Below are 25381 nucleotides of genomic sequence, written 5' to 3'. Positions count from 1 at the left end.
GATTCACAACTCCATTGCACAGACCTAACATGGGCAAATCACCTCCACCACCCACTCCCCCAAACCAAATACTAACGGCAGCAATCGAAAGGGACACTTTCCACCACACAAAGAGGCTGCATGGAAAAATATCGCAGGAAAGTCATGATAATCATAAGATGTTTTATAAGTGTACAAATAAAAAGAGGATAGCAAATGAATTAAGAGATGCAATTAGAAATCAAAATGGTTTGTTGCGTTTGGCAGAGAAAACGAGAGTGACTCTAAATGTGGAATCCAAATTCATTCACAATTGACTTGGAGGTGTCAGAGGTTATGGGGAGAAGGCAGGAGAATGGGGTTAGGAGGGAGAAATAGATCAGCCATGATTGAATGGCAGAGTAGACTTGGCCTAATTCTACTTCTATCACATGACCTTATCACCTTATGAATGAAAGGGTAATTGTGGAGGGTTGATTTTCTGACTGGAATGTGTGCCTCGTGTCTGTCGCTGGGTTCACTGATGGTTGTTATATACATTAACGATTTAGATGGCAACGTAAATGGCAACATTGCTAGTACATTTGCAGATGAAACTAAAATTGGTAGTTAAGTCTGACGATTCCAACGTATACAAAAAGATCTAGATCAGTTGGGATAATGGGCTAACAAGTGGCAAATGGAATTTAACTCTGACATGTATGAGGTGTTGCATTTCGGTACGTCAAGCCAGGGCAAGACTTTGACAGTAAATGGGAGAGCGCTGGAAAGAGATGTGGAAGTACTGGTGGATGGTCTAAAAGTGGTGAATCAAGTGGACAATGTGATGAAAAAGGCGTTTGGTATACTTGCCTTTACCATTAGGAACAGTGTTGAATACAAAGGTTGAGGTATCACAATGCAGCTGAACAAGTCGTTGACGAGACCACACTTGGAGTACTGTGTGCAGTGTTGGTCGCCCAGCTATAGAAATAATGCCGTTAAATTGGAAAAGGTGCAGAAGAGATTTAGCGGGACATTCCTTGGGCTTGCGGGTTTGAGTTTTAGGAGAGGTTGATTAGGTTGTAACCTTTTTTCTTTGGAGAGTAGGAAGCTGAGGGGTGACCTTATTGAGGTGTATATGAGGAACACGGATAAACGAACACTCATAGACTTCACTGTAGAGCATAATGTGCAAGGGGATAGATTTAAGAGACACCTCAGGGGAAACCTTTTCACCAACAGTGTAGTTTGTATCTGGAATGAGCTGCCAGAGGAAGCTATAGAGCAGATACAGTCATGACTTTTAAAGGACATTTGGACAGATGTATGGATAGGAAGGCATTAAAGGGCCAACTTCAGGCAAGTGTTTCCTGCTAGTTAATGATGTGAACAGTTTCACTATTAACCTTTGACAGCAAACAACCAGAACTCATGGCAACAAAGATTTGTCGCACACAATATTTTAATAAGTTCAGATTGGTGTGCATCAACTGGCTTGTATTGTCAGAATTTCAAGCTCTCCATTCTTTCTAAGCTTCCAGCTCCGACACAAACACTAATGACTGACCCTGATTTCACCTCTAGGCCCGAGTGCCATCATAGTGGCATTATTTACAGCATTCAGTTGTGTGAAATAATGCCAACAGAAGAGCAGTGCCCTGGTTCCAAGTAAGGAGATAGTTCACCAAGTGTACGACAAAGGTAATTATCCAAATCCGCCCCATGAGAAAATGTACCCAAAATACCACTCCAACATCTTGTAGTTCATCCAACATCTGCGAGCTCATGCATTTATATCAGTCAAATAACCCCTCCGAAGGTTGTAATCCATCTTCGAAGTGAATGGGAAATGTGGTTTCTGGAGTAACACTTGCATGGAATTTACTGGGTTTAGAGATACAGTGCGGAAACAGGCCCTTTGGCCCACCGAGTCCATGCCAACCTGCCGTTTGTATCTTCGGAGTGAGGGAGTCATGGGGAGAACATACAAACTCCTTACAGACAGCACCCGTGGTCAGGACGAAACCTGGGTCTCTGATGCTGTAGAGGAACAAGATGCCTTGTTTATTATTAGCAGATAATAATAGGTGTTTCAGAAAGATTGTCAAACGGACAACTCTCAACTGGTCATGTTAGAACAGTACAGCACAGGAACAGGCCCTTTGGCCGACAATGTCTGTGTCGAACGTGATGGTAAGATCAAGTCGTACAAGAGGTAGCTGAGGCAGGGACTATCGCAACATTTAGGAAACAATTAATACAGGCACATGGATAGCACAGGTTCAGAGGGATCTGGGCCAAATGCAGGCAGGTGGGACTAGTGTAGCTGGGAGGTGTTGGCCAGTGTGGGCAAGTTGGGCTGAAGGGTTTGTTTCCACACTGTGGAACATAGGAGCAGAATTGGGCCATTTGGCCCATCGTGTCTGATGCTGGGCAACATCAGATCATCTGCGTGTTTACTCAAAGTGACGGAAGATTCACCCCTGTGGGAATCTCCTGGGTGATATCACTTTCACATTGACTGCCTCAGGATTGCAGCGTCCATGTGATATCAGGTTAGGATGGAAAATTTGTCATCCATCCCTTATGAGAAATGCAAACTACAGAGATATGCGGAAGACATTTGAGGACTAGAAAGGCAACTGGATACTGTGATAGCCATTGCTTTCTTTTGCAAACATAAAACTAGCCAGAGAATATTTATATTAAATGAAAAGTAATCGAGCACATAAAGATGTAATCATTCAAAGATTATTGCAGATCATCTGTTCCACAATTCTTTTGCCTCTCTCACTCCTGATTGCTCAAGTTGCATCTGTGGAGGAAAATGGACAGATGACATTCCGGGTCGGGTCCCTTCTTCAGACAACGCCACACTCCAGGAAGCTGCCTGACCCGCGAGTTCCAATAGCGGACACAGCACGGGGCTACCTGTGTCCATGTCCAGCGACAGAAGATAAAACTGCTCAATTAACTTTTGGTAACTTTGTCAGCGCCTGAAACATGGCAACTCTTGTGTACTGCCCAGGTGAGGTCTGCTCTGTGATTTTACCGGGTCATATGCAAAACAAAGCATTTCACTATACCTCGGTACATGCAACAATAAAGTATCATTGAAGCACAGAGTCATAGAGTTATATGGTGTGGTAACAGGCCCTTCGGCCCAACTTGCCCACACTGACCAACATGCCCCATCTAAACTAGTCCCTCTTGCCTGTGATTGGGCCATATCCCTCTAAAGCTGACCAATGCATGTTCCTCTAATTGCTTCTTAAATGAATCATTGAATTGAATCAATGAATTCTTCCAGCATGATTTACTTTAACTCAAGATTCCAGCACGTGCAGTTTCTTGTGGTTCCAACACCTTTGAACAATTAGCACTGAGCTCGGATAATATTCATTTCCACTTCAAAAGAATTTGATTACAGTACTCAGTCTCCCTAGAAGTTTCCGCAAAAACCTGCTTTTAACTAGACTAAGATGGTTCAACTTTTCTCCAAATTGGCGGCACAGTAGCACAGCGGTAGAGTTGCTGCTTCACAGCGCCGGAGACCCAGGTTCGATCCTGACTGCAGGTGCTGTCTGGATGGAGTTTGTACGTTCTCCCCGTGACCTGCGTGGGTTTTCTCCGGGAGCTCCGGTTTCCTCCCACACTCGCCACAAACGTACAGACTTGTAGGTTAAGTGGCTTTGGTATCATTGTAAATTGTCCCTAATATGTAGGATAGTGCTAGTGTGTGGGGATCGCTGGTCGGCGTGGACTCGGTGGGCCTAAGGGCCGCTAACTCTAATCTAAACTAAAGACAGACTCAGAAAGCTGGAGCAACTCAGCGGGTCAGGCAGCATCTGTGGAGGGAAGGAATAGGTGACTGAATTTTCAGTCTGAAGAAGGGTCTCGACAGGTTCACCAGATTGATACCTGGGATGGCGGGACTGTCATATGAGGAAAGATTGAAAAGACTAGGCTTGTATTCACTGGAGTTTAGAAGGATGAGGGGGTATCTTATAGAAATATATAAAATTATAAAAGGACTGGACAAGCTAGATGCAAGAAAAATGTTCCCAATGTTGGGCGAGTCCAGAACCAGGGGCCACAGTCTTAGAATAAAGGGGAGGTCATTTAAGACTGAGGTGAGAAAAATCTTTTTCACCCAGAGAGTTGTGAATTTATGGAATTCCCTGCCACAGAGGGCAGTGGAGGCCAAGTCACTGGATGGATTTAAGAAAGAGTTAGATGGAGCTCTAGGGGCTAGTGGAATCAAGGGATATGGGGAGAAGGCAGGCACGGGTTATTGATAGGGGACGATCAGCCATGATTACAATGAATGGCGGTGCTGACTCGAAGGGCCGAATGGCCTCCTCCTGCACATATTTTCTATGTTTCTATGATCCAAAACGTCACCTATTCCTTGTCTCCAGAGATGCTGCCTGACCAGCTGAGTTATTCCGTGTCTGTCTTTGGTTTGAACCAGCATCTGCAGTTCCTCCCTAAACAAAACTAACCCTGCATTGTAGCAGTGTTCTTGCTCGCTCTCTCTCTGCCACATGCATTATAAATGCGGCCAACTCATTACAATCCCAGCTATTTCTCCGCGCAGTGTGATCTTTTGTCACTCTCCGCTGACCTGTGAGAATCAGGGGAGCTCAGCTCGGTGACAGCAGTGTGCGGAATGTGACATCAAAGGCTCATAATAGGAGGCTCTTAGACTGACAAAGAAAACCCATTCATCAGTGCACTTTGAAGGGATGCCAGCCAGCCAGCCTCTGATAGGCATGCGATGCCCCTTGTAGCAATGAGCGGCCGAGCCCCGGGAAAGAAATTCCACAGATCCCACTGGAATGCCGACCCTTTGATGCTGATATATGTCAACATGACCTCTCTGGATGTATTCCTTATGTTAGGAAACAGAAGTGTCGTCCAAATCTATCGGATACATTAGCGAATAGGCGAGATGCTGTTTCACTCTAAGACAAAAGTTAACAAATTTAAACCGAAAGCAGTCAAACTGTGAACAGCGGGGGAAATGCTGTTGCTTCCTGCTCTTCGGAATCTGGGTGAGACGGGGGACAAATGTAGCACGACAAACAGGGAATGGATGTAGCTGGAGGGTTTTTATGTGTGCCATTAAATCAAGTCAAGACCCCGGAGCTTGAAAGGGGAACGATGGCTTTTACTATCATGTGTAGGAAGGAACTGCAGGTGCTGGTTTACACCGAGGGTCGACAACACAAAGTGCTGGAGTAACTCGGCGGGTCAGGCAGCAACGTCACCTATTCCCTTTTCTCCAGAGACGCTGCCCGACCCGCTGAGTTACTCCAGCCTTGTGTGTCTATGTTGGGCATTTACTATCATGCCGTCCTCGCCCTTCGTCCCCCACGTACAGTCACAGCCTCTTTCACGAGGTAACCGCTGCCCAATGCAAAAGTGCCCTCTCCACTTGAATCTAATGGAGTAATTCTTCACTGGCTAAATGATGTAATCTTGCAGGATGTGACCCGTCCCAGAATTCAGCCTGAGATGTGTATTGAATCGAAGATAGACACAAAACAAACTGGAGGTGGACAAAAGTTTTGGAGAAACTCAGCGGGTGCAGCAGCATCTATGGAGCGAAGGAAATAGGCAACGTTTCAGGCCGAAACCCCTCTTCAGACTGATGTAGCGGGGGGTTCCAGCACTTTTGTCTACCTTCGATTTTCCAGCATCTGCAGTTCCTTCTTAAACAAAATAAAACTGGAGTAACTCAGCGGGACAGGCAGCATCTCTGGAGATAAGGAATGCGTGACGTTTGGGGTCGTGTTTACAGCCTTTCCTCTCGTCCTCTAACTGGTTATGGTATCAGGACAACACCCACTACCCTTCGTTTAAGAGGGAACTGCAGATGCTGGAGAATCGAAGGTTACACAAAAAAGCTGGAGAAACTCAGCGGGTGCAGCAGCATCTATGGAGCGAAGGAAATAGGCAACGTTTTCGGGCCGAAACGTTGCCTATTTCCTTCGCTCCATAGATGCTGCTGCACCCGCTGAGTTTCTCCAGCTTTTTTGTGTAACCCCCTACCCTTCCCTCCCCTACCCCCCGTCCCCTCCACCCTACACTAACCCACGGTCCCCTCGTCCATCAAACAGCGGCAGGGGTTTAATACATTCCAACAGTGTGGCCTGCAGAAGCTGCCAGGGAGCGGATTAGCCATATCTGTGAGGATTACACGAGAGACGGCAGTTTGGCTCTGTGTGCGCTGTGGGCTCCGAGAAGTGAAGCCTATTCTTTGCATCTGAATGGCAACATTTGAATATGAATAGAATCCGCATTTCAGACGTTGGAAAACAGACCATCTCACTTTCACATGTTAGAAGGCCGGTCTAAACATTTTGCTTTCTGCCACCTCTGTTTTTCTTTAAAAAAAGCAATGTTTCAATCCTGTCTTCTTAAGAAAAAATATAAAACGGATGTTCAGAAGCGCCGATGGAGAAAAAAAAGGGGTCGGGTTCCAGCCTTTAATCAGTGGGTAGGTTTCAAACAAAATGGCTTCAAACGCCCGACTGCATATCTGCACCACTTCCCCGTTTCCCGAGGATAGTCTAAGCAGAGAGCTCTTGTGAAGCGACAATTAGGCTGATTTCCCTGTAGTGTGCGTGGTTTATGCAGTTGCTTGGTGACTGGATTGTGAGGGGACAATGAGAGGGACTGCTCTTCTGACCCACCGTTATCCCTGCAGGGATGTGGAGATGATGAATAGCTTCCCGGGGACAAACAAGAGTGAAATGTAATGAGGGCCACGAAAGGGAAAGTAAAAGGCATCAAAGAGATAACGGTGGAAGGGGTAAAGTGCTTCTTGGATGTGATCTCATTCACAGAAGCAAACACACTCCTGAAGAAGGGTCTCGACCCATTCCTTCTCCAGAGATGCTGTCTGGCCCGCTGAGTTACTCCAGCTGTTTGTGTCCATCGTCAGTTTAGACCAGCATCTGCAGTTCCTCCTTGCAGAAACTGTCAGCGGCAAGTTGTGAAGGTAGCTTTAAATAGTGGCTTCACTCTTTCTAACCGAGGCAGTTTCACACCTTACACTTCCTTATCTCTGTACATCCCTCTCCCCTGACACTCAGTCTGAAGAAGGGGTTTGACCCGAAACAGAAATGTCACTTCCTTCTATCCAGAGATGCAGCCTGGCCCGCTGAGTTACTCCAGCATTTTGTGTCTATATTCCAGCATTGGTTTTGGTATTGTATCATTATTGCCACTTGTAGCAAATTACAGTGAAAACCGTCGTGTGCGTGCTATCCAGTCAAATCGTGCTATACATGAGTACAATCAACCAATAATGCAAAGAGAAAAATAAACGGCGTGCAGAATATAATGTTACAGCCTTATAGCATCACAGTTATAGAGAAAGTGCAGATTTTTTTTTAAAGTGTAAGGACCGCATTGAGGTAGGTTGGAAGACTCTTAGTGTATGAGAGGTCTGTTCAGTGGTCTACTAATTGTTCCTGAATCTGGCTCTCCCATAATGTATTGATTTCCATTTATATAGAAACTTTCAGGGCCTTTAGATGTCCTATAGTACTTTGAAGTGTAGAAACTGCTGCACAAAGTCCCACAAGGTACGAGAAAATATTGGCCGATCTCCATATCCCAGGAAACACATCTTGGAGAAGGCAGGCATCGATTATCACCCTCAGTGCAGCGGGAAGATGCAAACAACACCTTTGGCCGTCTGAGGAAAAGATTGTTCGACGATCAAGACTTCAAACCCACCACAAAGCTCATGGACTAGCACACAATGGACACCGGAGAGATACCACCAAAGATAACACTGCTAAATCCTCCTAATCCACTGACATGACAGGCAAACTATCATCACTATCACCATTAATGGCGCAGCGGTAGAGTTGCTGCTTTACAGCACCAGAAACCCGGGTTCCATCCCGACTATGGGTGCAATCTGTGCAGCGTTTGCACATTCTCCTCAGGACGTGCCTGGGTTTTCTACAGGTGCTCCGGTTTCCTCCCACACTCCAAAGACATTCAGGTTTGTAGGTTAATTGGCTTGGTAAAATAGAAAATTGTCTTCACTCAGTGTAGGATAGTGTTACCGTGTGAGAATTGCTGGTCGGCACGGACTCAGTGGGCAGAAGGGCCCGTTTCCATGCTGTATCTCTAAACTAAAATCAGCATCCTCTCCCAGCCAACAATCCCCCGCGTGAAGGCTCCAGTTACACTCAGTCAGCTCCAGTGGGAAGACCACACCTTATACATTCCACCATCAGACTCGGCAAACAGGCACTCTTCATCTGAGGCCTGTCAAAGCAAAGTATTGCCAGGGGACAGAGGAAAAGATTCAAGGGGGTTCATAAGTTCAGATGTGATAGGAGAAGAATTAGGCCATTCTGCCCATCAAGTCTATTCTGCCATTCAATCATGGCTGATCTATCTCTCCCTCCTAACCCCATTCTCCTGCCTTCTCCCCATAAATACTGACGGGGTTCTCAGCGCCTCCTTGCAAACATGTACCATGCACACAACTCAAATGAATCTCTGGGCCATAACAACTCAGACTGAAGGAAGGACCATTTGGGGAGGCATGAGGAAGCTCAGCTCCATTCACCAGAGAAAGACAGAAGCCCAGTGTAAGCACATCCCGCCACTCACCCCATCTCTTCCCCAACAAATGCTCCTCAGAACCCACAAAATCACGGTGGAAGCAAGTCATCCTTGATCCGTCTTAGAAATAGACTATCGCAATTTGGACACCAGAAATGCACACAGCAAGCTCCCAAAAATAACAGTCTTGGAAGACATGGATTAGGAAATCTATTGGAGTGATGTTAAGCAATAAATAATTCCCAGCACCAAAGACCAAACCTCTTGCAACAAACCTCAGCAAACTATCAATTCAATGATTTATAAAAATAAGTTGCACTTTATTACATGGGCTGTACAGTGGCGCAGCGGGTAGTGCTGCTGCCTCACAACCGTCAGAGACCCGGGTTTGATCCTGACTTTGGGTGCTGTCTGTGTAGAGTTTGCGTGTTCTCCCTGTGACCGCGTGGGTTTCCTCTGGGTGCTCTAGTTTCCGCTCACGTCTCAAAGAAGTGTGGTCTCGTAAATTGCCCCTGTGTGGAGGGTTTGGATGAGAAAAGTGGCCTCACATAGAACTAGTGTGGACGGGGGGTGGTGGATTGTCGGCGGGCACTGGGTGGGCCGATGGGCCCATTTCCACACTGTAAACTAAACTAATTTCCAACCATGACTCAGCTCAGTGACACGTCTGACTCTTGTAAGGAATATAAGCATTGGCCCATTTATATCGACATATTCTGTTTTGTACAAATTACAAAAAAACGTATCAGATTTTCAGTGAATGGCTTGTCACTGACTTGCTGCGCAATAAACAATGTGTTTCAGGCAGTAATGCATTCTGCATCTGCTCATCTATCTGCCCTACTGCTGACAGATCTGACATTCAACACCCTCTGAGATTCTGGCTATTTGTTTCCACACACACAGTGTTCTCCACGCCTGCATTCTTCAACGTGAAACTCAGCAACTCCTGCCTTTTGTACCTGGACTGTCCACCCATCTGTTACACATGTGACAAGCCCTTCAATGGGAGAATGTGACCTCGCTTCACCTCGGCTACAATGCCTGTTTTAATTAAAGATGATGTGTACCTCTTCCTGGCACCATCTGCCCCAGTCATTTTTGCAATTGGTTCACTGTTCTCTCCGTAGAAGGATCCATCGCTCCACCCTTACCCACTTTGATCAACACGTAACTCCATGCCCACCTCCGTGGTTGATTCACGATGAACAACTAGTGACATCAACATCCCATGAAGAAATAAATATCGACCTCATTTATCTGCTCCATCCGACTCAATGCTATTTGGTGCACTAAATGCTTTACACTGTATCCCTTATCTGTGAACTGTGGACAGCTTAATTGTATTATTTTCTTTGACTGGATAGCATGCAAACAAAAGCTTTTCACTTTACCTTGGTGCACGTGTCAGTAACAAACTAAATTAAACTAAAAATCTGATAATCTCATAATGTGTAAAAACGCACACCTCCAGATTCGGGGACAGTTTCTTCCCAGCTACTATCAGGCAACTGAACCATCCTACTCACAACCAGAGAGCCGTCCTGAGCCACTATTTACCTCGGACAATATTGAATGGTACTTGAGAGTTTAAGAAGGAACTGCAGATGCTGGGAAATCGAAGGTACACAAAAATGCTGGAGAAACTCAGCGGGTGCAGCAGCATCTATGGAGCGAAGGAAATAGGCAACGTTTCGGCACGAAACGTTGCCTATTTCCTTCGCTCCATAGATGCTGCTGCACCCGCTGAGTTTCTCCGGCATTTTTGTGTAACATTGAATCGTGCTTCATTGGACTTTATCTTGCACTAAACATTATTCCCTTTATCGTGTACACTGTGATGGCTCGTGTATGGTCTTTCCGCTGACTGGTTAGCACACAACAAAAGCTTTTCAATGTACACATGACGATAAACTCAACTAAACTAATGCAGCCGAGACACCACTTCTGGTCTGCCTTCCTTTGACCTCTGCATTTCTGCTGCTCGGCAGGTTTCTGCGTGTTCTGGTTCGAGGCTGCCTGGATGGGCGATGTTTGCTGGATCAGAGGCAAGGAGCTGTTTCATTCCTCTCTCTCTGCCTTGCACTAAGGATGGGCAGCGCCTCCCTTGTCAAATGCCCGAGGCCAGCGGCTCAGTGTGAGATATGAGAAAAATCTCACCTCTCTCACTCTGGGACGTTGCGCCAAGCCTCCCTGACAATGACCCGCAGCCAAACGCTGCCTCGGATTTCAAACCACAACAAAAGGTTGGCGACTGATGTGTGTCTTCAGATCCTAGTCCTGCTTCAGAGGCAAGGGGAAGCAGTCCGGATACACTCAGCAGATCAGGCAAATTTAGTGCGGGAACTGCATCGATCTGAAGAAGGGTCTCGACCCGAAACGTCACCCATTCATTCCCTCCAGAGATGCTGCCTGACCGCTGAGTTAGACCCGCTGGGGGGGCAACAATTTAGCACAGAGGTTAGTGGGTGTATGGAACAAGCTGTCGGAGGAGATAGTTGAGGCAGGTACTTTCGCGTTATTTCAGGAACATTTAGACAGGTACACGGATAGGATAGGTTAGAAAGATATGGGCCACACGCAGGCAGTTGGGACTAGTGTAAATGGGACATGTTGGGTCGAAGGGCCCGTTTCCTTGCTGTATGACTCCAAGTGTGCACACAATCTATCAGAAAAAAAGATCTTCAGCCACTGCAGACCCCCAAACCCCTCACAGACTGACAACGGCTCTAGAAGAGGTCATAAGATCAGAAGTGATAGGAGCAGAATTAGGCCATTCGGCCCATCAAGTCTACTCCGTCATTCAATCATGGCTGATCTATCTCTCCCTCCTAACCCCATTCTCCTGCCCTCTACCCCATAACCATTGACACCCGTACTAATCAAGAATCTATCTATCAATCTCTGCCTTAAAAATATCCACTGACAGCCTCCACAGCCTTTTGTGGCAAAGAATTCCACAGATTCACCACCCTCTGACTAAAGAAGTTCCTCCTCATCGTCTTCCAAAAAGAAAGTCCTTTAATTCTGAGGCTATGACCTCTAGTCCGAGATTCTCACACTAGTGGAAACATCCTCTCCACATCCACTCTATCCAGGCTCTTTGCTGTTCGGTAAGTTAGTGAAACTTGTGTCCACGTCCTCTACGTCCCTCTCAGCAGCTTTTCTCTTGTCGGGAGACGCAGCTCTCCGCGGAGACAGATGGAAGGACAATAGACTGCTGGTCGTAAATCCTGCTTATTGACCAATACAATCAATGGTCTTCATCAGGGGAGTGTTCCAGGGGTCAGGTTGTGATTTACGAACCTGGCAGACAGTTTCATCAAATTACATCAGTTGCAGATGGTCAGACTCATTCCAAGGCAATTAGATTACTGATCAATTCAACATACATGGGACTTTGTACAGATTGCGAGATGGGTTTTCAAACTGGTTACTTCATTTCCAAGCTGGCCATAGACGTGAAGTGATCACTTTGGTGCTGCAACTGGTGAGATACTGGGTGGTGCAGCTGCAGAGATGGGCGTAGATGGGCGTGTCACAAGTTGCTGAAGACTAACATGAAGGTGAAGCAACTGACTGAGAGGACACAACATGCTGGAGTAACTCAGTGGATCTGGAGAGAAGGAATAGGTGGAGTTCGGCCATCTTGCTCATCTGTCCAAGGAGAGCTGTTATCCGAGCCATGGACCATCTGAGCCCCGAGCAGCAGGCTACCTGATACCTCCATTGTCCCCCCTCCCCCAGTCTGATCAAGGGTCTCCACCTGAAACGTCACCTAATCCTTTTCACCAGAGATGCTGCCCAACCGACTGAGTTACTCCAGCATTTTGTGTCTATATTCTAGCATTGATTTTTGGTATTGGATCATTATTGCCACTTGTAGCAAATTACAGTGAAAACTGTTGTGTGTGCGTGCTATCCAGTCAAATCATGACATACATGCGTACAATCAACCAATAATGCAAAGAGAAAAATAAACAGCGTGCAGAATATAATGTTACAGCCTTATAGCATTACAGTTATAGAGAAAGTGCAGATATTTTTTTAAAGTGTAAGGACCCCTTTGAGGTAGGTTGGAAGACTCTTGGTGTATGAGAGGTCTGTTCAGTGGTCTACTAATTGTTCCTGAATCTGGCTCCCCCATAATGTATTGATTTCTATTTATATAGAAACTTTCAGGGTCTTTAGATGTCCTATAGTACTTTGAAGTGTAGCAACTGCTGCACAGTCCCACAAGGTGTAAGAAAATATTGGCCGATCTCCATATCCCAGGAAACACATCTTGGAGAAGGCAGGCATCGATTATCACCCTCAGTGCAGCGGGAAGATGCAAACAACACCTTTGGCCGTCTGTGTATCTTCGGTGTAAGGCAGCACTTGCAGTTCCTTCCGACACATTTTGACTGAGAGGGCCAGTGGCTTGTCATGCTAGGACAAGTGGATTTGAAGCGAGTCTGATTGCAGTAGAGTAGGGCATTAGTGAGATTGTGTGTGGAGAACAAGATGCAGCTTGGTCTACCTGGGATAAGAGGGAGTGTAACTAGGATTTACTGGAGAACTTGAGGTTAGGCAGTGGAGAAAGGAACTTTATTCTCCAAAGTTGAAAGAATGATTGGAAATCGATCTCGTCAAAACGTCCAAACTTCAAGGACTTGGCAGGCTGGTTGCAGGAGAATGTTTTTCCTGAATCAAAGGGCAATGTTTTGGAATCAGGCCTAGTCCCTACAGGACTGAGTTGAGGAGAGATGCCTTCACTCAGAGGGCAGTGGACATTGCTAGCCCAGTGGTCTGTAGAGGCTTTGGAGTTGGGCTCATTCAAAACAGAGATCAGTAGAGTTAGTGGATATTAAAGGGCCTGTCCCACTTAGGCGATACTTTAGGCAACTGTGGTGACAATCACTGTCGCAGTGCGATGCCACAAACGCACCCACCCCAGGACAATGTCCGTGACAAGCTACCGCCTAGTCGACGTCAAGCTACGGCAACCAGCGGCACAATTCCTCGCCACTCAGGGACGTCCACCTACGACAACCTTCGACCACACAGGTGACAACAGACGTCCCGAGTCGCCAGGAATAGTGTCGCTGGTTGACGCAACTTGTCGTGGACACGGTCCTGGGGCGGGTGCATTTCCTGCCTCACGCCACGACAGTGACGGTCGCCACAGTTGCCTAAAAAAATCACCTAAGTGGGACAGGCTCTTAAGGGAATCGAGGAATGCGAGGGCAGTGCTGAGAGTGGCACTGAGATGGGAAATGAGGCATGATCTGAAGGGACAGAGAGCAAGTGCAAGTGTCAGAGGTAATGGGGAGAAGGCAGGAGAATGGCATTAGGAGAGAGAGCTAGATCAGCCATGATTGAATGACAGAGTAGACTTGATGGGCCGAATGGCCTAATTCTTCTCCTATCTCTTATGATGTTATGAGTGGCAGGAGTCTGTCTACTGCCCTCCTGCGGCCAAGCTGGAAGCCGAGTTCATGTTTCCTGCCACTTTGCCACTTTTGGCAGACAGAGGCGTTCCGAGACTCAGGAACACCACAGTCGAGAATCTGTCATCATATAAATACAAAAATAATAAACCATTTCTACTGCACAAAGTCAGCAAACCAAATCCCTCTGATACATTAGTGGTTTAGGATTCAATCTTACTCTTAAATAAATGCCTTTGACCTGGTAGCAACAATTCTGTAGCAATTTTGAATTCACTTTGTTCTGCAGTTTTCATCAGCCAGACTGAGTTTGATGCATTTCCTAACTTACTCTGCTCAACCTAATAGTTTCCCATAAAGACCATCACTATGAGCTAACCTCCAAAACAGTCATACAAGCCAGCTTGTCCAGCATTTTGTGTCTATCTTGTGTTTAAACCAGCATCTGCAGTTCCTTCCTACTAACTCGCTGTAAAAATTGTCCCGAGTGTGTGTAGGATAGCGTTAGTGTGTGGAGATGGCTGGTCAGCATGGATTCAGTGGGCCGAAGGGCCTGTTTGCGTGCTGTATCTCCGAACTAAGCTAAACTTTCTCTTCAGAAGGTCGAACATGGTACATCTTTGTCACCTGCTCTAGAATTTATTCAACAGGAAGCGTGAAGTGAAGCGTGATCTTGAAAGAGCAGCGTGTCAGAGTAGTGACGCACACCTCGTGCAGTCAAAGCATGTGCTTAGAATAGCTGAAATCAATGAAAACTCGGCAGCTGGGGTAGATCATTGCTTGTGAAGGAAGGAACTGCAGGTGCTGGTTTAAACTGAAGGTGGATACAAAAAGTTGGAGTAACTTAGAAACCCTCTCTCTCTCTTAGTAACAGTATCTCTGGAGAGAAGGATCGGGTCTCGACCTGAAACGTCACCATTCCTCCTGTCCAGAGATGCTGCCTGAGATAGTGCAGCTTTTTGTGTCTATCCGTAGATCATTCCTTCGTATATACCCCGCTTCTCCCCTCTCCCATCAGATGAGGAGGACAGAAGTATGAAAGCGCACACCTCCAGATTCAAGGACAGTTTCTTCCCAGATATCATCAGGCAACTGAACCATCCTATCAACTCCTAGAGAGCTGTCCTGAGCTACCATCTACCTCATTGGAGACCCTCAGGCTATCTTTAATCTGACATTACCTTGCACTAAACGTCATGTATCTGCATTCTATGGATGGCTCGAATGAAATCATGTATCGTCTTTCCCGATGAACCACACGCAACAAAAGCTCTTCACTGTACCTTGGTAAACATCTCATTAAGCTGAACTAAAATGAAATAAGCCAAGTACCAAGGATATGGGAAAAGCTGCATCACCTTGCATCGTCCCAGCGGTTGGCTACACTCCTCCGAAGAGCTACCCACATCTCAGTTAGATTGCCTGGCCAACTGGTGGCTGCATGAGTGCCCTGTGGTTGGATTAGCTTCTTGAGGACTAGTTGTTTCAAGGTGGGGTTTTTTTTCCAATTTAAGTAACGGCTGAACTGCCGAACCCCTGGTGTTGGGGAGCAGCAATGAACAGGGAAAGACCAACCAAACGGAGAAACAGACCAGCCTTACAGAAATTGTCTGAAACACTCAGCAGGTCAGGGGGCATCTGTGCAAAGAGAAACAGAAATGATGTTTCAAATCGATTACCTTTTTTCTACTCTTTGCCCCGAGGCATTAACCCTGTTTCTTGCTCTACGGATGCTCCTGATCTGCTGAACAGTTTCAATCTTTTATTTCAGAATTCCAGCATCTGATTTTTTGCTAATCGCCCTATGCACTGTGGATAGGATCTCGTACCAGGCCAGAACCACTCTCTTCCCAACCTGTGAGTGACTGGGTCACATTTTACAGCACAACACAATAGAACTATGACTCAACGGCCAACGATCGTAGTTTAATCAAAAGAAGCCTACATTGAACAGCTTAATGCTTGTGGGCAGCTGTGAAGCGATGAATAAACCAAACAAAAGGACAGGATCCGTATTCCACCGCTTTTGATGAGCATGTGGCTCAACCTAACGTTAAGTTCCTTTACAATCTTCACCGCAAGCAAATGACAGACCACCTCGCCTAACCCGATTATTGGCCGCTCTCCAAGCGCCCCATCGTACGCTCTCCAAAGCCGCCTGTCAATTCCCAGTGCCTGACCTCTGGCAAATAAATGCAATTAAGTCCATTTGTTTCCACAAACAGAACACAATAAATCCAATGAAGTATTGGCCAAAGTGCGGTCAATGCAATGGCAAACGTCTAATGGTTGACCTGCTCATTTCAGGTCAGGTTTAAATAATCAAAGCTAACAAAGGTTCTACTCCACTCAGTGCAGGTCAGTCCTTAAATTAATTATACACTTAAGTGCCTGGACAGGATGATTTTGGAAAATATATTTAGTATTGACCATGCTAATGCTTTGGGAACGTAGTCTTTGTGAAATGGCGAGAAGGCTTTAGAAATGGTCGACTCTGCACAGGAGAAGTGTCCACTGGCTACATTGGTTGTCACGATCAAGAGCTTTTGGCCGCAACTCTAACAGCTGCAACCTTACATTCGTTCATTGTGTAAACATTATTTTTGGTTACTGACTGTTCTGCATTTTCCATCTTCGAGCTTTGCCAGTTCATGGAGCTTCGCCGCTCGTGAGAATCCTTTGGCTCACACTCCTCACCCATTCCTGTTTCACACACAGCTGCTCCACCACCGCCCACTGCATTCTATTGGAAATGTGCTTGCCTTCCATTGTTACTCCTTTGGTGCAGTGAGAACCGACTGAATGAAGAATGACTAACTATCAACAAGCCACCATGGCTCCAACCGTGGTATCAACCCTGATACCCACCATGGCACAACCATGGACTTCTGTCCCCGAGCAGGAACATCTTGGGAGCAAGTTGCACAAGTTCTGGGCTGAGACATTGAAACATTGTCCAGTTGGTACTTTGGGCTATTCTGGAGTGGTGAAGAATACTGAGCATAAATACACTTTGTCTATCCACACCCATTAGAACTACTTTTCTCTGATTCCAATCACCTTGCTGCATAAACATCAATACAACTATACTCCTGGGATGAAGTGCATCCTCCGCAGTGTGATGCAGAATAAGGTTTACATATTGGGAGCAGTTCACAGCATCAGGTAGACTGTGACATTTTCCCCCACAAACTCTCCCTTGGCTAATAGATCTAATCACGCACCAGTGACCACTGCAGCAAACCATTACTGATCCGTGTGGTGACCGGCCAATGTATCATTAGCTTTACCCATGTATGTATCAACCTCGGGCAAGTCAGTCGCGAGTACAATCAGCTAAGTTCAAACCTCAAATTGTTTTGTATGAAGACCTTATAGAAGCAAATGGGCAGCACAGTGGTAGAGCTGCTGCCTCACAGCACCAGAGACCCCAGTTTGATCCTCAACTCTGGTGCTGTCAGTGTTTAAGAGGGAACTGCAGATGCTGGAGAATCGAAGGTTACACAGAAAAGCTGGAGAAACTCAGCGGGTGCAGCAGCATCTATGGAGCGAAGGAAATAGGCAACGTTTCGGGCCGAAACCCTTCAGGTTTGTTGCCTATTTCCTTCGCTCCATAGATTCCTGCACCCGCTGAGTTTCTCCAGCTTTTCCCAAAAGGTGCTGTCAGTGTTGAGTTTGTGTTCTTTCTGCGAAATTGGTTTCCCCCAGGTGTGTAACGTGCGGGTTTGTGGCCCCTAGTGTGCAACTTGCCCCTAGATGAGAAGGTGGGATAACATAGAACTCGAATAAATGTGTGATCGATGGTCGCTGTGGATTTGGTGGGCTGAAGTATCTGTTTCTGTGTTGTATCTCTTGACTAAAGCAAACATATATTCCCCAATGGAATGAAATAAATCAACAGATCGGGAGGGAGTGGGTTCTGAGCTGATGCTTCTGATATTAAAGTCGTCACCAGCACCAGCACAATACATCGCTAAGCGACAGAATGCTCTTTACCCAGAGCATCATCTCTCTGCTGCTGCCAGAGCTCCCAGAAGAATTTCAGTCACATTTAAATTAAGGCAGAGATAGATAAATCGTTGATTAGTGCGGGTATCAGAGGTTATGGGGGGGAAGGCTGGAGAATGGGGTTAGGAGGGAGAGATAGATCAGCCGTGATTGAATGGGGGAACAGACTTGATGGGCCGGATGGCCTAATTCTAATCCTATCACTTATGTTCTTATGATCTTATGGACGACTTACTTGCAACTTGTACTTTGGCCTTCCGACTGACCACGAGGCCCAGGCGGTTCTGGGCCGTGCAGTCGTATTCGCCCTCATCGGAGGAGCCGTCGTCCAGCAGCTTGTGGAACTTTCTGATGTAGACCGAACCGTTGGCAAGCAAGGAGACGTGCTGGCTGTCCAACAGCAGCTCCCCATTCTTCCGCCACGACTTGCTAATGGGCTCCAGCCCTTCCACCTGGCACTGCAGCTTGAGTGGGTGGTCTTCCACCGCCACCACATCGCTCGGCTCCATAGTGAAGGTCAGTTCTGAGGAGTGGCCCAAATCTTTAAAGAAAGGAGCACAGAATGACACCATGGCATGTTACATCTCTTTCCATTTAGTTGCAATTAGAATAAGCATTCACTATAACCTGCTGCAACTAGGGAGCACTACTGAACTAATTTCTACCCCATTTGTGACCCTCAGACTATCTTTAATCAGACTTCAAAGAGAGTGAAATCTTTCACGATAGTGAAGACTTCAAGATAAAGAAGGGCTTTATCTTGCACTAAACGTTATTCCCTTATCATGTATCTGTACACTGCGGGCGGATCGATTGTAATCATGCATTGTCTTTCCACTGACTGGTTAGCTCGCAACAAAAAGCTTTTCACTGTACCTCGGTACACGTGACAATAAACTACACTGAACTGTGGTGAACTGAAGGTGCACATTCTAGTACTGTCAAATCTCAGAGACTCTGGGCAGAGTCTCTTGCCCAGAGTAGGGGAATCGTGGACCAGAGGACATAGGTTTAAGGTGATATTTAACAGTAATATTTAATCAGGAGGGCAGTGAAACTAGTCGGAGAACTGGGATGGGGGAGGGATGGAGGGGGAGGGTTACTTGAAGTGTTAATTCACTGCACGATGCAACACATTCAACGTGGCCACAACGCTGAACATACATCAGTGATACTCCACCCCAACGCCTCAGCTTTAAGCCCCACTATACGACAGAAAATGTCATTTGAGAACTGCAAGCACAGTGTTTAATCCCTGCCGGTGGCAATAAAATAATATGTCCAGATGAGGTTTACAGTATCTGTGATGCAAGGTGTTTGAAATGTTCGAGTATACATCACCATTTCAACTCATTGAACGTGACCCTAATAACCAGCTAGTTCTGTGTGGTAATCGTTCACTGTTGTGTTGAACGAATCTCAGGATGTGTAAAGTGGTGTTAAGGCCACTCAGTGACCCTTCACCCTCTGCCCGACAGTAACTTCCCAACAATGTGAATGCACAAAGAAAGATCTTCCTTCCGCCCGCATCGCTCCTGTTCAGCGTTACATCCAATTCATTACACTTGGAACGAAGATGCATACAAAGTGCTGGAGTAACTCAGCGAGTCAGGCAGCATCTCTGGAGCAAAAGGATGGGTGATGTTTTGGGTCAAACTGAAGAAGGGTCACGACCCATTTGTTTTCTCCACAGATGCTGCCTGACCTGCTGAGTCACTCCAGCATTTTGTGTCTTTTATCTGCAGCTTCTTCCTAAACACTTGGAACGGCTGTTCTTCAATCGCCTTCAACAGGTATGTTCACCATCACTTTATTACACTTTATTAAATCCCTGGCGCACATTTAACACTAGCTTTTACTGCCGTTAGCTCCTTACTATTGAGCGTGACTTCCATGAAACTCCTGTTCAACATGCAGCCATGATTATTTCTCAACTGAGCCAAAAGAACACACATTAATCAGCATCAACGTCCCCGCTATTCATTCACAGATGCCCTGACTGATGTGCTCCTCACCCAACACAGCTGCATGATTTGCATACAGCTGTGCACCAACACAACACATCTGCCCCACACAACTTACTCCCTGCAGAGGTGAACTATTTACCATTCCATTTCATTTCACTTCTGGCGTCTTCAAAGCACGACCATAGTTCTGCAAATACGCCATTGAGGAAAGGACTGAAAAATTCATTCATTACCACTGAACCGTGGAGGGGTGATTGTGTGTGACACCATCAATGGACGTAAAATGCTGGAGTAACTCAACGGGACAGGCAGCATCTCTGGAGAGAAGGAATGGGTGATGTTTCAGGTCGAGACCCTTCTTCAGACTGAGAGTCAGAGGAAAGGGAAACAAGAGATATAGACGATGATGTAATTTCAAGTAACCCCGGCATTCCCTCTCTCTCTCCATCCCTCCCCCACCCAAGTCACACCAGCTTCTACTTCTCACCCAGCAAACAGCTAACAATGGCCCGTTTCCGTTACTTTTTTGCATAGCTTTCAATCATTGTTCTATATCTCTTTATATCATCGTCTATATCTCTTGTTTCCTTGTCCTGTGACTTTCAGTCCGAAGAAGGGTCTCGACCTGAAACGTCACCCATTTCTTCTCTCCAGAGATGCTGCCTGTCCTGCCTGAGTTACTCCAGCACTTTGTGTCTATCTTTGGTTTAAACAAGGCATCTGCAGTTCCTTCCTACATATCTTTTTCCTGTCGGCATTAAATTCATGGCTCTGGTCCTTGTGGCAAAGAGTGAGTGTGCGATGATGATGATTACTAAGCACACAACAACCACATTAGGTTCATGAACATGCACAGCCGATCTCAGCACTGATTATACATAATGCATGAAGCACTGTACAACATTGCCACTTGCAGGAATGCCACCCCACACAGCGTGATGCCCCTTCAAGAACAACACTGGAAATATGAAATACACACAGAAAAATCTGGGAACATTCAGCAAGCAGCAGGGCAATAGTGGAGAGTGTAGAAGTAACATCTCAGGTGTGCTCTCTGTCTGCCTGACTTCATGGCAGTGACTGCCAATTTTGGTTTTGTTTTACAGCCATTTCCCTCGTTCCTCATATCTCCTGCAGTATTTCAAACAAAATTACATGTTTTTTCCCATTAACTCTGTCTTGAGGTGCTGACTCGTTTTATGTTTCAGGGATGTTTGCAGACGACATTACAGTAGGCGGTAATCATCAAGAACAAAGATGGTGATCAGAAATTGCGTTTTTGGGGAGTGAAACCTAGGCAGGAACTTCCCAGTGAATGGTAGGATTCGGGGGAGTGGTATTGAGCTGTGGGATCTAAGAGTACCTGTACCTGTAAATAGTTCCCTGAAAGTGGGTAGATCTGATGGTAAAGAAGGCTTTTGGTACATTGACCTTAATAAGTAAGGGTATTGAGTATAGATGTTGGTTCGTTATGATACTGAGATACAAGAGGTTCTTGAGGCCACCTTTGGTGTGGGGTGTTTAGTTTTAGTCCCCTGCTTTGGGAAGGATGTCATTATGTTGGTAAAGATTGCCGAGAAGATTTATGAGGATGTGGCCATGACTCGAGGGGCTGAGTTGAGTTATAGGGAGAGGATGGGGGGGGATCTTATAGAGGTGTATGAAATCAGGAGAATAGATAGGGTGAATGCACAGTTTTTTACCCCAGAACAGAGGAATCAAAAATTAGCCGTCATAGATTCAAGATGAGAGGCAAGATTTAGTAGGAACTTGAGAGACATATTTTTCACTCAGAGGGTGAATGAACTGCAAGAGGAGGTAGTTAAGTCAAGTACAATAAGAACATTTAAAATACATTTGGACAGGTACATGGATAGGGAAGGTTTAGATAGATATGGGCCTAACATGGACAAATGGGCCCAGCTTAGATGGGGCATCTGTTGAGCTGAGAGGCAGTTTCCATACTGTATGGCTCTATGACTCACCACCCCTGCCCTACTATTTCTGCAACTAGAAGCTGGCCTAACTTTCTCCATCCTGTTTCTCATTCCACATGTGCTGCCTGACATTCTTTGATATTATTTGACTTCAACAACAATGTGTATGGAGCACATGAAAGATTGCATTTATATGACACATAGAAACATAGAAAATAGGTGCAGGAGGAGGCCATTCGGCCCTTCAAGCCAGCACCGCCATTCATTGTGATCATGGCTGATCGTCCCCAATCAATAACGCCTTATCCCCATATCCCTTGATTCCACTAGCCCCTAGAGCACTATCTAACTCTCTCTTAAATCCATCCAATGACTTGGCCTCCACTGCCCTCTGTGGCAGGGAATTCCACAAATGGATGTCCCAAACCAAAACCATGCTTGGGCTCTGTGTTCACCAGAGCAACGTGTAAGCTACTGCAAGCATTCTACACTCAGAGAACAATCTCTCAGAAATGAATGGTGATCAAAAACTGCTGACGCTGCTAATCTGAAATGAAAGCAGAAAGTACCAGAAATGCTCAGCAGGTTGGGCAGCATCCGTGGAACGAGATATAGTTACCCAGACTTCTGCCAAAACGAATGAATCCCAGATCTGAAATATTATTTCTTTCTTTCCACAGATGCTGCCTGATCTGCTGGGTATTTTCAGCATTTTCTGTTTAAAAAAAAATTATTTCATGGGCAGCTATTTCAGGTTCCACGCTGAGACACAACCACAGTTGCAAATCCAAGTGTGGATCCCATGGTAATATTCAATCAGCATTCACTGGTGGATTAGTTAGGCTGCGACAACTTTTCACACAGAGATTGGTGAATCTCTGGAACTCTCTGCCACAGAGGGTAGTTGAGGCCAGTTCATTGGCTATATTTAAGAGGGAGTTAGATGTGGCCCTTGTGGCTAAGGGGATCAGGGGGTATGGAGAGAAGGCAGGTACGGGATACTGAGTTGGATGATCAGCCATGATCATATTGAATGGCGGTGAAGGCTCGAAGGGCCGAATGGCCTACTCCTGCACCTAATTTCTATGTTTCTATGTTTCTAACTGTTTACATTTGGGTGGCTCATTTGACTCCACCAGTAAGTAAAGGACTGATGTTTAAGAAAGAACTGCAGATGCTGGAAAAATCGAAGGTAGACAGAAATTGCTGATGAAACTCAACGGGTGAGGCAGCGTCTATGGAGAGAAGGGATTGGCGACATTTGCTGAAGGGACACGTGGGCAGAGAGACTGAACATTGACCTCCGGATCTCAGGACTTGGTAGCTGAAGATGGATCATCAAATCAGTAGATCTTGGAGTTTTTTCCGACAACTTAGAGGTGATGGGAATGGTTTTTGCAGCAACATTTGAAAAATCGACGATGAACAATTTTGAAACTCAAGTTGTTTTGTTTTAGCGATATGGCCAGTGTGTGGTGTGGTGTGTGTGTGTGTGGGTGTGGGCAGAGAGTGAACATTGTGTGTGTGTGTCAGGTGTGTGTAGTGTGTGTGTGATGTGTCAGTGTGTGTGTGTGTTTTGTGTGTGTGTGTGTGTGAGTGTGCGTGTGAGAGTGTGTATAGATATATGTTTGTGTGTGTCTGAGTGTGAGTGTGTGTGTAAGTGTGTGTGTAAGTGTGTGTGTATGTGTGTGTGTGTGTGTGTGTGTGTGTACGTGTGTGTGCACGTGTGTGTGTGTGCGTGTGCACGTGTGTGTGTGTACGTGTGTGTGTGTACGTGTGTGTGTGTACGTGTGTGTGTGTGTGTGTGTGTGTGTGTGTGTACGTGTGTGTGTGTGTACGTGTGTGTGTGTGTGTGTGTGTGTGTGTGTGTGTGTGTGTGTGTGTGTGTGTGTCAGGAACTAGCGGGGCAGGGTTTAGTGTAAGGAATGGTCACAGGCAGAGGGTGATGGAGACACCAGGAACTGCCGATGCTGGAATCCTGAGCAAAACACGACGTGCTGGAGGAACTCAGCGGGTCAGGCAGCATCTGTGGAGGCGGTTCGGGTCGCGACCCTTCTTCATACTCTGAGTGTTTGATGGGTCACAAACTTGGGTGGGAAAGACCAAGTGACTCCTAAAGGAACAACATAGGGCGAGGGTTTGAGTGAACGGCTGGGGGAGGGGGTACTGCGATGGTCGGCTGCTGGGATTAAAGTCGGACCTTGTGGTGTGTTTTTGTTAGTCCTGGATGCTGGCGGAGACATTTCTCCGGCAGTGTTACCCAGGCGACATGCATTGGGTGTAGGAAGGAACTGCAGATACTGGTTTAAACCGAAGAGAGACACAAAAAGCTGGAGTAACTCGGCGGGACAGGCAGCATCTCTGGAGAGAAGGAATGAATGGGTGACTTTTCTCCACTCACTAGGTAGTGGACTGAGAGATCTCCTGTGCTGGGCTGCGCTGGGCTGGGCTGCCGGGCACAATCAGGGCTCGGTTGAAGCGGCCAGGAGTAAGTTGGTTTGCAAAACGTGGACCATGCCCGACCCGTCTGAAGAAGAGTGTCGACCCGAAACGTCCACCCATTCCTCCTCTACAGAGACGCTGCCTGTTACTCCAGCACTTTGTGTGTCTATCCTGACTCTTTAAACCGGGGCTGTGTTTAGATTTCCCCCGGGGTCTGGGCTGGGCTGGGCTGGGCAGGTCCGTGGGTTACAGCGGGGCGGGAGCTTGGGTCCAGGCAGATTCACAAAGGAAGCTATCCCGTCTCCGGGCTCCCCCCTTCTCCCGGGGCTGCAACCTTCTCAAGTTGCGCCGACTTCCCCCCCTCCCTGCGAGCTGTAACCCCCGCGGGACATGGTCACCGACAGCGGCCCCTCGGACAAAGAGCGGCGGCGGGACCAGTGAAGTTTAGAGGGAGAGTGGAGAGAGGCTGGGAAAGAGTGAACTCGCCGCAGCCCTGGAGAAGGGGCGTTCCCCACGTGGGCTCTTCCACAAACTCTCTCTCTATCCCGGGGCTCTGACCCGGGGGGAGTGTGGTGGTCTCGGGGAGAAAGGGGAGGGGAGAGGGGTCCACTGTAGGGGCTGGGAGGCAGAGTCTGCCCAAGCCCCCCGCAGCATGAGCCCGTCTCTCCCCCCCCCCCCCCCCCCCCGCCCGCATGTTTACACCCTCCGGCACATCATCCAAGCACCAAAACAAAAGAAAGTTTGCCCCACACTCAGATTACCGCTGCTCCCTCCCTCCCTCCCTCGACCCCCCTCAATCCACTCCTCCACCGGGAACAGATGCCCCGGGACCCGGCGTCGCTCGCCCCGGCTGCGAGTAAACAAAGACCCTCCGCGCATCCCCCTCCCCTCCCCCGGGAAGATGCGGCCGGACCCGGCCTCAGTCGCGCATCCCGCCCCGGTCCCCGAGCCCTGCAGCCGAGAGGAGGGGGGGGGGGGGATGTGGGACAGGGGAACGGAGGGAGCGGGAGGGAGGGACACGGGGGGGTGAGGTGGC

At 47.0% G+C, this 25381-nt stretch overlaps 1 protein-coding gene across 2 annotated transcripts in view; it reads right to left on the bottom strand.

Moving 5' to 3' along the window:
* The window catches only part of igdcc3 (immunoglobulin superfamily, DCC subclass, member 3), a 100623-nt gene that overhangs the window by 74322 nt on the left and 920 nt on the right, over nucleotides 1-25381 (bottom strand). For both annotated transcript variants that reach the window (XM_055661159.1, XM_055661158.1), the window contains exon 2: nucleotides 18235-18540. In XM_055661159.1, coding sequence (XP_055517134.1) covers nucleotides 18235-18540 — 306 coding nt within the window. The remainder of the gene's footprint in view (nucleotides 1-18234; nucleotides 18541-25381) is intronic.

Source organism: Leucoraja erinacea, chromosome 33 (genome assembly GCF_028641065.1).
Source record: "Leucoraja erinacea ecotype New England chromosome 33, Leri_hhj_1, whole genome shotgun sequence".
Classification (NCBI taxonomy): domain Eukaryota; kingdom Metazoa; phylum Chordata; class Chondrichthyes; order Rajiformes; family Rajidae; genus Leucoraja; species Leucoraja erinaceus.
The sequence above is the reverse complement of the archived record's forward strand: the minus strand, read 5'-3'. Positions and strand labels throughout refer to the sequence as shown.